The 13,189-nt window shown below is 45.1% G+C and overlaps 1 protein-coding gene across 1 annotated transcript; it reads left to right on the top strand.

Annotated features, from left to right (window-relative positions):
• The first annotated feature begins 1,243 nt into the window (after positions 1–1,243).
• On the top strand, positions 1,244–12,822 carry LOC113987157 (transmembrane protein 178B-like). The gene is made up of 4 exons (XM_027719637.2): positions 1,244–1,967; positions 8,047–8,160; positions 9,277–9,414; positions 11,157–12,822. The coding sequence occupies exons 1-4, from the start codon at positions 1,586–1,588 to the stop codon at positions 11,399–11,401; spliced, it is 879 nt and encodes a 292-aa protein (XP_027575438.1). The 5' UTR covers positions 1,244–1,585; the 3' UTR covers positions 11,402–12,822.
• The last annotated feature ends 367 nt before the right edge of the window (positions 12,823–13,189 follow it).

The following is a 13,189-nucleotide window of genomic DNA, read 5'->3' as shown; positions in this document are numbered from 1 at the left end:
AGAAGATGGAAAACCGTAGCCCAAGAGCTAGAAGAAGATGAAGGCAGGTAGGTGATCAAGTGTGTGATTTCACGGTCTGTGGACTTCGCCAGAAACCTACATTTTGGAATCTCTGTCCCTGGATTTACCACGCTGTGCTCTGTTGTGGTACTAATTGCAGTAGCACAGAAGGGAGAATAATTGGAAGGAGGCTCATACATGGGAACTTTCTAAGGTGATGGTTTTTCTGAGGCCCCTGTCTTCTAAAACTATAGCTTCAGGCGCTGATGTAGAGGGTAGGGTGACATAATAGGATTGCAGATTTAGGAAATGTGAATATTTGGGTCTTTCCAGGAAGGAGCTATTACAATTGAAGGATTTTTTCATGTTATCCAGAGCAGTGATTGTATTTGAAAATTATTTTTCACTCTTCATGTGGAAGATTTAATTTAGCTGGTATGTGTAAGAAAATTCTTTTGACAGCAGCCCTTTCAATTTGTCTGCCTTGAAGGCACTAATGTGCAGCTGCATGGATGGTAATCCCATCTGTCCAGTGCAAACTGCAGAAGAGGATCATGCTGAAATGTGGTTAAAGCAAGCTTTAGCTGTGACTGCTGCATGTTTCCACCAGGCATAGTGCTCTGAGGAGATAAGCAGTGTGCTGTTCTGGGCAGCGTTGCGGGAGAAGTGCTGGGAAGGGTGTTTGAGTGTGGATGAGAGATCAAGATGTGACAAGGTGGGGGGGAAGGATCTGAATCTCCTACAGTTGATCAATTGCTCCTGGGAAACAATTTAAAGTACTTCTAACAAACAAAACTAAGAATTTCAAAACTGGGCAATAAATTTTTAATTTTGACGTATCAGTAGATCATTTTATCTGGGGCCAGAATTGACAAGACCATGGCCTAACAACTGGCTTTAGCAGCTGAGTGATAGTGCTGGAGCTGGGGGAACAAGTCCCATACAACAAGCATGATCAGAAGGGATTTTGTGCCCCTGTAAATGCTGCATTTAACTAATGGAGTGGATTTAGCTTGCTTCTCATTGCATAAAATAGATTGACATTTTTCAGCTTTTCAGGCCTTATTTTCCATTAACCGCTAATGAGGGGTTGAGGAGAAATCATCATCCAAACGTCAACAACTGCTGTTGGGGAGGTGTTTGTATTTCGCCTACGTTTGAAAAACTGCTGGCTGCCGCGGCCTCTCAGTGTGAGCAGGGCTGATCTCTGCCCTTCTGCCCTCCGGGCAGGCCGGACGGACGGACAAGGGGAGGCCGCGGAAAGGGTCGGGGGCTCCGCTCACCCCTTCCCCCGGTCATCCATCCCCTGGTAGCTGCCGGGGGCGGGACAGGGACTCCGCCAAGGGAGGGGGCCTCGGTCTGCGGAGCAGGAGCCCGATGCTGTGGCGGGGTTCGGCGTCCGGGACTCGTCGAGCCCGGGCCGGAGGGCCCCGGGGGGAGATACACCGGTATAGCAGGGAGCTCGGCACGGTGCCGGGGCGCGGGGGGCGCTGGCCTGGTGTCCCTTCCGGGGGCGGTGCCGCGGGCGGCGGCCCCAGTAGGGCTGCAGGGAAGCGCCCGCCCCTGCCACCCCCGGCGCGGTAAGATGGCGGCCGCGGCTCAGGCGCTGAGCGGCACCGGGCTGCTCCTGGCCGCCGCCGCCCTCGCCCTCCTGGCCGTGGCTATCGGCACCGACTCCTGGTACGAGACGGACGCGCGGCGGCACCGCGAGCGCTGCCGCGGCTTCGGCCACAAGCGCAGCGACCCGCCCGGCTCCATGTCGGCGCCCAGCTCGCACCTGCCGCTCCGCGCCCGGCCCCCGCGGGCGCTCCTGCCCGGGCGGCCCCCGGCCCCCGCCCCAGCCGCCGCCGCTTCCGCCGCGCTGGACTCGCACTGCGGCCGCCGCTTCAACTCCACCGTCTCGGGGCTCTGGAGGCGCTGCCACCGCGCGGGCTACGAGCCGGACAGCGAGGAGCTCATCCGGAAAGGTGCGGGGGCGGGGGGCGGTGGCGGCCCCGCCGCTGTCCGTGGTGCTGAGCGCGTCCCCGCTGGGGCGCCGGGTCTGCGGGCGGGGCCGCGGCTGCCGCTGCTGCGGCGAGGACGGGCCGGGGGGAGAGCGCGGACGGAGCCCCGGCCAGCCCCGTGGCTCCGGGTGTCCCTGGCGTGCGGGAAGCGGCGAGCGTGGCCCTGACCCTATCCCGGTTTTGTGCGCCTCCCTCTGCTTAAAATGCTGCAGTGCTGGGTGGAACCATGTCCTCGGAGAGCCCCTTCGGGGGCCCAGTGCAGGGCCTGACTCTCGAGTGTGGTCTCGGTGGGCGTCCTCCTAATCCTGGCACTTTCTTCTTATTGAGTGCTGAGAAATGTGCAGTATTGTTCATAGTGCTGTGATTTTTACAGCAAGGTGAAAGGGACCTGTTGTTCCTCTTCTAGCAGCGGGGAGTTCTCATTGCCGCAATAGATTGCCAGGCTTTCGTGGTGATGGATGTCACTCAGGGTCCCCAGGGTGACAGAAGAGAAAGCTGTGGATCTTCTACTATTGTGGCACATGCTACAAAGCCAAGCAGGCCACGAAGTATGAATAAAATTCCTGCACTTGATGGTACAAATAATGTAGCGGGCTGACCCATGAAGCCAATGGGTTATGTATGGTTAATGATAGATAACAGGATTTACTGTTCCCGTAGGTACATATTAGCACAGGAAGAAGAGGAACTGGGAGAAGTGCTTCCATTGAGGCACAAAATGGAAATGCTATCTTAAGAAAACGAGTGCAGTTTTCGGCTTGGCTTCCAACTGTGACGCCAGTCCTGCACAGCAGAGGCTGGATAGACTGGCACTGTGAATCTTAGCTCGTCTTTGTCCCTTCTTTCCAATGCGCAGCAGTGACTCTTACTTCTAGAAAGTCTAGTGCTGTGTGCTTAGCTTCTTTCTCCATTTAATCTCCCAGGATTCTTTTTATGTGTTTTCATTTTTTTATTTCCATGTTGAGCTCCTTTCACTAAAAGGCAGCTCTTTAATTTCTTCCTATTAATTGTGGCTGTCATGTAAAATATTTATCTATTGTTTTGCTTCACATCAAGCAAAATGCTTTCAGCTCCCATTGAGATTAGCTAAGATGGGGGGAAGGAATGGGAGGAATACTAGTTTGGTCCTCAGTACTTCTGTTTCAGAGATATTTTTCCAACACCTCAACAGACAGAGAGGCTTGAGTCTGCTTTCTACATGCACAAGGGCATTACAGGATGGTGAATTATCTTCCTCAGGGTCTGATGTGTAAAACTGTAAGGACTCTAAATCCAAAAGGTTTTCTTTCTACTTTGTTTCTTTTTTTTTCAGCTGTTCTAAAAACAGACCTTGCCTTTCCCTACAAGCCTTGCTTCCCTCATATTCTTTGCCTATTAGGTCTGCAGTTGCTGCTATAAAGATTTATGTGTCATCTTATAGAGGGAAATTATTAATAATAGTTTTTGTAGAACAAGATCTTTAAATAGATATGACTCTCTTATCCCTTCCCCTGACCTCCTTTACTAGCAGCCTTTCCTTGTTCCTGCTGTGTCTGTCTTTTTCTCTGACAACTGTGATTAAGCAGCCTTTTCCAACTGACGGTCAGGTGTGGCTGCGTCTGAGCTGTTCTCTCAAGCATGATACTAGATCTAGGCCTTCCAAAAAGAAAAAAACAGGTGTTTTTTCCCTGATGTGAGCTGAAGATCACTACTGTGCACCTCTGAAAGTCCTACTTCCTCCTTGATTTGCATTAAGTTTTCAGCTAGCTCTTTGGTGATGTGTGATACCTTCTTATATTCCTAGTATTTCTTAATTTATAGATTTTTATAGGCTTTTAGTGACAGAGGAGGAAATTTTTTTTCTCACACTCCCGTGGTAATTTTGGTTTGGGTTTGTACTCTCCATTTTCTTACTCTGTCTGGAATAAGATTTCTTTCTGTGTCTATCTTGAATTCTGAATAAATTACTAAGTCCATAAATACTCTTATCCATTTAGATAATTGGATGGATTTTAGTCCTGTATTTATTTGCTGCTATTAATACGAAATGGTTCTGTGGAAACTTTCATACTTGAGCATTGTAGCTAATGATGCATATGCATGCATCCATTTGTATATCTAAAATAAATATTAAAAAAAGTAAAATATATTTACTTCATATGTTTAAAATGAAAAGGCAGAAGTCAAAAAATGTAGCTCAAAACTGAGAGGTGGGAGATGTTTAAACGTAAGACAGGAATGATGTGTGGGATTTTTCTTAAAATGCAGAATCACCATTTTGGAACTGTGAAAAAATATCTTTTTTCATTTTAAAAATACAATTAAGAAGGTAAAAGAAGAAATAATGTACAAACCACATGGGAGAAATGGAGATTAGCAGTCAGTAAGAGATAGCAGCCAGAGAACTGAACCACTTGATGGGGAAATTACGGGGATCTATGTGTGTAAGGAGAGACTCTATGAGTGTAAGAACTTGTAAGAACATCATCTTCTAGCCTGTGCTATGTGGATTAGACATTGGATAACTGGTGCTACAACAAAAACCTTCTGCATGGAGTATTTTTAAGTAGTGACGTCTTACAGGGACTTATTATATCCTGTTTAGAGGTTTTCTCTACCTATTGGAATAAAAAAGTGTTGCTTACAAAATGGTGACAGTAGAAAATGATTAGTTAGGAGAGATCCATTCTAACAGGCTGCTTTGGATAACTTGGTGGGTTCATTTGAAAAACATGCATTTTAACATCACTAAATTGAAGGAAGTAAAAAGAAAAAGTTCATCATTGTTGATAAACTGGGGATTTTATTGCTTTTCAAGCCTGCGTCTGTGTTTCCAGGTTTTTGGCGGTTTAGGAACAAGGGACCTGTGCTCTGCCTGGGTATCGAGCTATTTTAGCCAGCATCTTCTGATATATCCCAGCCTTCATATTCAGTCAGGAGAAAGGACTCGTTCAGGGACACTCCCATGTACTATTTTGGGTTGTGTGAGTTCCAAGGGTTGTGGGAGGGGAACCTGTCTGCATTTGTAATCTTGAAGGGTAAAAAAACCACATTGAGGACAAGGTGTTAAAAACAATGTTGGCTGTGAGAAGGCACAGGCATGTAGTTTGGCCATTAAAGTGTCAGTGTGACACTGCTGGATGGAGTTCATTGCAGTTCATATTTATCTTTAAATCAAGAAAATTGCACAAGTAAAATGCACATTGTGCGATTTTCACACTGTTCTTTTAAGACCCCTTAGAAATGCTGGGATCAGGCTGTCTGTCTAATCTTTTTCTTGTACATGTGCTTTATGGTAAGCTAACGACATGAGCACCTGCCCCCTTCTGTCCTGCATTCTTAATTTACTTGTGTGCCAAAAAATACAACGCTTACTTACTTGTTGATCACCACGTGACTCTGTTCTGTTCGAGCCCTTGCCTGAAGGCAAAGGTTTTAATTTTGGCAGGCTTTCTTATGGTGCTTGCCTCACTGTATTATTAAAAAAAAGGGAAATCACTTTGCTAGCAGGTTTCTGAAATGGAGGGCAGGATGCTGTCCCTATTCTATAGACTGCAATTTGAGGTATGTAAGGGATCAGGTCAAAGGACTTATTGGAGTACCTTTGAAATACCTTTGACTTCACAATAATTTTGAAACTGCAGACCTGATTTTGAGTTTTACTTTTTTTTTTTTCTTGAGTACTTAGAGAACAAGGTGTTATATGACTTTAAATACAGCCCTGTGGAGTACCTGACCATAACTGAATGCATGGCGTCTCTACAAATGAGACCTAGGGATTGTCTCAGAAAATGAGAAACATGAACTAGCGACTGCAGATGCAAAATCTGGCTACTGAAGATTGCCTGGGTGCATGTTATGGTTTTCTGTGAGAAAGTGGGTAGGTATTCAACTGAGAGATCCCCCTCACTTGCTTCCCAGATCCCCTAACTCTTGCCTGCCTATTTCAGCTTTTTTAGCAGACCTACATAGAGAGGCCTCTCTTGTTTTGCTTATGGTGACTCACACTAGAGTGGGTCCAGCCTCTGCTCAAAGGGAAATGGGAATCTTGTTAGAAAAATGGCTTGTGCTGGTGTAGTCCAAAGGCCATCACCAAGCCCGTGGATTAGAGATCAGTGCTGAGCAAAAACCCTAAAATTTGTGAACTCCTTAGCTCTTTGTTTTGCAGACTTGCTGTTTTAGTATAACTGTATGTGCTACCTACATAAAATGAGCTCTTTGAATTACAGGGAAGAAAGAATTAGGAGTATAATTTCTAAACCGAAGGCAGAATGAAATGATATTCAAAAACTTCTAAGTAACCAAGTTTGTATAGGAAGGTGAAGAGATTTTAGTTTAAGTTTACATGTTAAACTCTTGGAATTATACAGAGCAAGTGTTTTTCTCAGTGATGTTTTAGCTGAGGAGTCCATAGCTTTGATCATGAGGGATGTACATCTCTAGTCTTTGCTTTTTCTTTAATGAGGTATAAAAATAGTAATCCTTGCTCTTATGAAAAAAGACTGCTTCATGTATGCTACTTTTATAATCAGAATATGTAAGTGCATAGATCATATTTTAATGAGTCCAGTGCATTGTAATCTGAAATCTGGTGTCATTAGTTTGTTTGAATACATATTTCTCTACAACACATGTAAATCATGTCAATATTGAAGTTGAATTCAGTCAGCAGTTACAGATGAAATTTAATTAGATACTGTGATGTGCTGCTTATGGCCTAAATTCTTAATATCTATAGCCTTTGCAAATGAACTGGCACAGTCTGTCACTGAGTTGTCTTGCTGATCATTTGCTCAGGCGGCTCTAGACACTTGTCCTAAGTGCAAAGAGGGAGCTCTGCTCCACAGCATAGTGGAGAATGGCTTAAGGTGAAGGGCAGAGCTCCATGTATCGTGTCTCACTGCCAGCACTCTGGTGTTGGGGAAGTGTCAGGGAGTGACAACAGGGGAAGAGTGTGGTGGGAAGCACATCTGAGGGTGGGGGCGTGCTTGAAATGGGGGGAAATCCAGATCACCTTTCCCATCCTGGCCTGATGGCTGTATTGGCTGGGTCTCTTGCGTGCAACTCCTAATTTTGTGAAACGGGGGTTTTCCCTTTGCAAGTCCTTGCAGAAACCAGGTCAGTACAGTCCCAGGAAACATCGTTAGAGAACAAAATCATGTTTCTCATTGCTGCGGGAGCTGCACAAAGCCCATTGCTTCTCCTGGGTTTTCTGGTGTCTTTTACAAAGCTGATCACTGAGTTTGCAGCTCTATGCTAGTGATTGTTCACCAGCTTAATTAGCTCACTGGCCAACTCATTGTTTTTGATTGGTTCTTCTGCCCCAACATTTAAATAGTGGTAATGACCCTGTGATTCTGTGATTCTGTTTAAGGGCAACTTTTTGTACTATTTAGCTCTTTTGCCTTTCTAGCTGTTCAATTCTATCCCACCATCCATGCTTATTCTCTCCCATTTTCTGGACTGAAAGTCCCTTTCAAGAAGAGCATGCTTGTATGTTCACATTTACATGTGGGGTACACTTTTCTTTAAGCTATAGTGGAAACAAGCCTACCTGGGTACTACTGTTCATTGAAAATAAAGCAAAGAGTCAATGACTATTGGACTGAATTCAAATGATTCTCCCATGCAGTTCACTTCCCAGCATTCATTCAAAATTTTCAAAGTGGTTCAACTCTGTCTTAGAGACAAAACAAGTCTTCTTGGTACTTAGTCACATTCTGAGACACATTCACATACTGAGACATCCCATAGCAGTTCCTCCAGGAAGCTTCTGGAGATGTTTTTGGTCACTGTCCTTAATGTTTACTTTAGCTATTGCTTCTTGGAGCTTGCCCGGATCAGCACCTAGTTTCTTCTTTGCTGGTGTTTCTTTGTAGCAAGGTTCCCTCCCCTCCTAATCCCAAAGCCTTTGAAGTAAACTTTTGAAGCTCTTTTTTGGTTACATTTGCTCTGTTACTGAACTAAAGCTTCCCCTGTGTAAGTTCTGCTGGGCCAGCCAACTCAACAGCAAGTGCAAGGCACGGAGCTTTCATGCTGTTTCACACTGATGTTTCTTTTACAGGAGTTATCCAGCGCTGCACTGCTGTGAAGTACCACTACACCTCCAGCTCTCTGCCTCGCAACTTGCCTGTCAACATCACAAACACAATCCGGCAGGATGAGTGGCATGCACTCCGTAAGTAACCCAAAGTAGTGTACAAGATTGTTTGGATTACTTCGTGCCTTAAAGTGATGCCAGGTGAGGGCTCTGAGTCACCTGGCTGTCACTGGGCTATAAGCATAAATACACATTTATTAGTGAGGAAGTGCAAGCAGCCGACAGTATAATTGAAAGGGGACGTTTGGAGGGTCTTAAAGCTGTGAATTCAGGAATACAGGTGTGTGTGGAGTGTGCTGCAAGGTGGATCTGGGGACAGACAGGTCCTAGCTGGCTTACAGCAAAGGTGCTGCATCGCTGTATAGACCTTGTTGCATTTTTCTGTGTGCACCTGGTGACCTGGTGCAACCCCCTGGTGACCAACTATTTCAGGGAACATCTCCGTTTGTCCTTTCAACCTCTTGTTACTAGCACCTGGCTCACAAGCTGCCTTATGCCCAAGTCCTTCCCACACAGATAACTGACCTGTAGCCTGTGACTGAGAATGATTTAATCAGTTTTTTCTGCTCCTGCTTTTCTGGGGTTTTTTTCTTTTTCTATTGCCTCACATAATTCAGCCTAGCCCCTGTCATGTGAGAGTCTGTGCCAAGGAAATCTTATTTCAGCTAGAAACTGAACTAGGAGGAGACAAGAACAGCAATTTTACTATGGATGACTAAGTGCTCTTCATATCACTGGTACCCAAGCTTTTTTTTAGAGCTTGTTACTGGAGTTGTTCCCATAATACTGTACTGATCTTCTGTCTGCTTTGGTCCTCCCACTATTCCTCTTTTCAGTTCACATTGCCTTCCATGCACTAGTCCTTTAGTTCTCTTCAGTGTCCCCTCTCACTTCTTTTGTTTCTATTTTCAGCAGACACTCCTCCAACAAACTCTATCCCAAAGAAAGACACCACACCAAAAAAAGAAAAAAAGCCCCTGCAGTATTAGCATAGTGCTGAGTTCATAATACACCCCTTCTATCCCATGTTGGGCAAACTATCTCAAAGAAGCTACAGGAGGAGGAATCCATGGGTGAAGTATAAACTTTAGAACCAGTAAATCTACATCTGTCTGGACTCTCCCCTGGCTGTCCTGTCTAGATGCCACCATCTTCATGTCTTCTTTCTTGCTTTTCTCCTTTCTCTTTCTTCAGATCTGCGGAGGATGACAGCTGGCTTCATTGGCATGGCAGTCTCCATCATCCTGTTTGGGTGGATCATTGGTGTGCTGGGCTGCTGCAAACAGCAGGAGCTTATGCAGTACGTGGCTGGGCTGCTCTTCCTAATGGGAGGTGAGGGCCTTTTGCTTCTGCTCCTCAAGTTACCACATTCAGTATTACTGGCTTGTAGAAGTCAAATTAGCCCACAGCAACCACACGAAGCAGCAAAATTATTTAGTGCAGCAAACCGTCAGCACAGTGCAGTTACTACTTCCAGCAGTGGGCAGGATCTGTGATTGCATGGGTATTTGCATGTTTCTGAGTAGACCCCAATGTATGTGTGTGAGCCTTCAGCTCTAGAGAGCTGGTGTGTAGCCCCAGAGACCATGTGCATAATGAGCACTGTCCTCTTTCATGCTCCAAATGTGCAGCCTGTGGCTCCTGTCAGACAGCTCAGCTCAGTTTTCCCTAGGGAATCATAACAAACAAACAAACAAACAAACAATTTGATTTGGAGCACCTTTCTGATACTCAAAGATGAAGTGTAATGACGAAGTCCAAACCCAGCCAAGCCTGGGAGAACATTGGTCCAGTGATAAGGACATGAACTTAGTGCTTGCCAGGTGTGTTAAATCTGTTTGTCCTGGCTGGGAGCAGACTTTCTGAGCGGCCAGAGGTTTTTCTGAAAACCTTTCTTTGATTGTTCAGCTTAAAAATTGTCAGCATTTTATCTTCATTTGAAAGGGACATAGTAGCAACAACATGTGTACCAAAAGGGTGAGGTACTGGGTGAGGTACTGAGATGCTCCAAGGGTGGGGTGCAAGCAGTAAATATGCAATTTTCAAGTATGAAAAATTGCAAATTACCTAAAGGCAGACCTGCTACCCTAGAGGCCCAGTGTCAGCATCTATAATGGCTACAAGCAAGGAACTTCTTGGTTAACAGCATCTCTGCCACCTGAAAAAGTAGGTGTGACACTGGTTTGGTGCCTCTTTTGGGGTGGGATGTGTGGGGAAATCTTCCCTTGCCATAGACAAGCCTTCTTAAGGAGTGTTTTTGAAAACCCACCCTGCTGACATGGTGTGATGCTAGAAAGGCTGGAAGTTGGGCTTGTGCTGCCCTTGGTAATCTTATGTGCTGCTTAACTGCAGTTTCCTTGGGAACATTTTAGTTTCTTTATTGCACAGCAATGAACGAGTAAAGTATTGTAAGTGGAAGAGGTAGACTGGGTCCCCTTCAAGTGCTTTTGCACTTAGTGCAATGGGCATGCTGTCAGCAGTAAGAGCTGTCATTAGTATTTAGACATAAATGTACAGCTGGAGAGAATAAAATGATCACCTCGAGACTAGTGTACATATTAGACATACTAGAGTGCCTTGCATCATGTTTCTTATGATTTTTTTCTTCCTCTATATAGGTGTTTAGTGAATATGTAGCAGATGACAAAATCCTGGGCACTCTCTATGGGCCTAGGGTACAGCTGGCAGAAGTATGGGTGTTCCTGGTAGAAACCAAGCAGTGCTGCACTTGCAGCCCTGGGATTCAGTATTAACCTTCTATAGGAGAATCTGCTCGGGTACTGTCTGGAACCTGATGACATTAGTCGGTGAACTATACATGACTGAGTTCAAAATTGCAACAGAAGGAGCTAAGACAATATTGGTTATTTGTGAATCAAGGTATCCTGCAGTCCTACATATTTTCCCTTTTTTTCTCTGCCTTATAATAAGAATGACTGGTAGGACTGAAGAAAAAACCCAAGGGTAATTCTTGATTTTGAAAATTCATGACTGAAAATACCTAGGGTTAAAAACCCAGTGCATAATTAACCTGTCTGAGGGCAGTGTAGAACCCTCTTGCTTTTCTCCTGCAGGTACATGCTGTATCATCTCACTCTGCACATGCGTAGCTGGGATCAATTTTGAGTTATCTCGCTATCCTCGCTACGTTTATGGGCTGCCAGAGGACATCAGTCATGGCTATGGCTGGTCCATGTTCTGTGCCTGGGGAGGGCTGGGCCTCACCCTGCTGGCTGGGTTCCTCTGCACATTGGCCCCATCACTCAACACTTCCCGAGCATCCGTACAAAAACCCAGACAAGAAAACGGGGCCGTGTGACCCTGGAGGAAGTGAGGAGAGACTCTGGAAAGTGCAGCCTGGGCAGAGCTGTGGGTTAACACCAGGAAGAGGTGGCATGTCGGCACGTGGAGAGCAGTGCCATAGCTGTTGAAACACCAGCCTCTGGGATGCTGCTACAGCCTCCAGTCGCAGACATGGACATTGCAAGTAACTCCAGGTTTGAATTATGGGCAACTTGATCATTGATGGTTTAAGGGGGACAGTTCTTTCAATTTGTTTTTTTTTCTGTTTACAAGGGATTAAGTCCAAGGCTGTGTCTTTTTTTGTGCTGTTTTTTGAACTGTACCTCCATGGTCCTGTTATTGTCCAGTTGTAAGGGATGTTTACGCACCAACTCTATTGCTGCAGGTCTGTGTAATTCAGACCCAAATTAGGGCAAGGAGCTAAGTGAAGTTGGCTTGAACACTTTTGCAACAGGTGTGTCTAGTGTTGGCTCAGGCCATCCTTTCCCAAAAGAACCTTGATCTAAGCCGAGGTTTAGGCCAAAGAATTAGCCCATTCTTAGTATTAATTCATTTAAATCAGAAACCTGTGCTATTCTTTGCTGTGTTATCATCTATTTACTCACTACTAAAGCTGTTTTGAAAAGGAGCCAGCTGAAACTGAGTGGCAAGACTCCAAGAAAACTCTTACTGGCTTTAGGAAAGGAGGGGAAAGTTTTTCTCAGCTTCTTACACAGGTAAGGTTACTTATTTGGCTAACTAACATACCCTTTTTTTAATGGGGAGATGTATGCAACATGCAGCTTATAACTGTTCCACTAGAGGCCAGGGTATGTTTCTCAAAATATGTCACAGTTTGAGCTGCCAGGATCAACCTTCACCCTCTAACTATCTTGTGGGTGCACTCCTGTTCTGTGAAAGGAGATGAGTAATTCTCCCCAAGCTCAAGTAACAGTACTGCTAAAATAGCAGATGTACAGCCCCCTCTAATACTAACATCCAAAGGAACCGCAATGTACTTTCCTCAGGAACGTGTGGCTTCTGCTCACTTCTCCACTCACCCTTTCTAATGTCAAATGCCTCCTGAGCAGTGTGTCAAGAACACGCATGTTCTGCTGGAACAAGATCCCCCTCCAAAATGACACTAAGGACCTTGGTACCAGCAGAAGTACTAGGGCTAACTCAGGAACATCAGCCAAAGTACTTTGGGGTGCATTTTTCTTTCGTTCATTGATTTTTTTCCCCCCCTCACATCCCTGCCCCTCTCCCAAGTGTCCAAAAACTGCACAGGTAAAGATGAGATGGCCAGCATTTGGAGATGTTTACATTGTATTTAAAATACAATACAGTGGCATGTAAGATACTTAATGCTAAAGTCAGTGTATTTATGAGAAGTGTAATTTTTAAATGGAAGTTGTAATTCTCAACTGGCATTAAAAGTACTGAAAGACTTGCTCAGTGGATAGACCCTTGAATTCTTTATGACTAATCACCACACTGATTCATCAGAGAGCTCACATACATACCAGCAATGGTGTTAAAGCTTCCAGAGTTAAGTTCAAACGTCATTCATATGTGAATTGTGTTCACTTCTCCCTTGAAAAATGCGTGTTAGTTCAAAATATTCAAACACTAACAAAGCTGTAGAATGTTCACTGGCTGCACAGGTAGAAACCGGGGATGCTGTCTGAGCTGCAGCTCATCAATGTCAAAGAACACTTACTGCAGTATATCCTGCTGGTCCTCATCCAGAAGTACCAGAGTAGGATTTAATCCATTTCTAACAGGACGGTCCAAAAGCAGCATAATGGGCACCATGGACAGG

This window comes from Pipra filicauda, unplaced genomic scaffold (genome assembly GCF_003945595.2).
Source record: "Pipra filicauda isolate LSUMZ 115617 unplaced genomic scaffold, ASM394559v2 scaffold133_size2016399_pilon, whole genome shotgun sequence".
In the NCBI taxonomy this organism is placed as follows: Eukaryota; Metazoa; Chordata; class Aves; order Passeriformes; family Pipridae; genus Pipra; species Pipra filicauda.
This window is presented reverse-complemented; position numbering and strand designations above follow the sequence as displayed.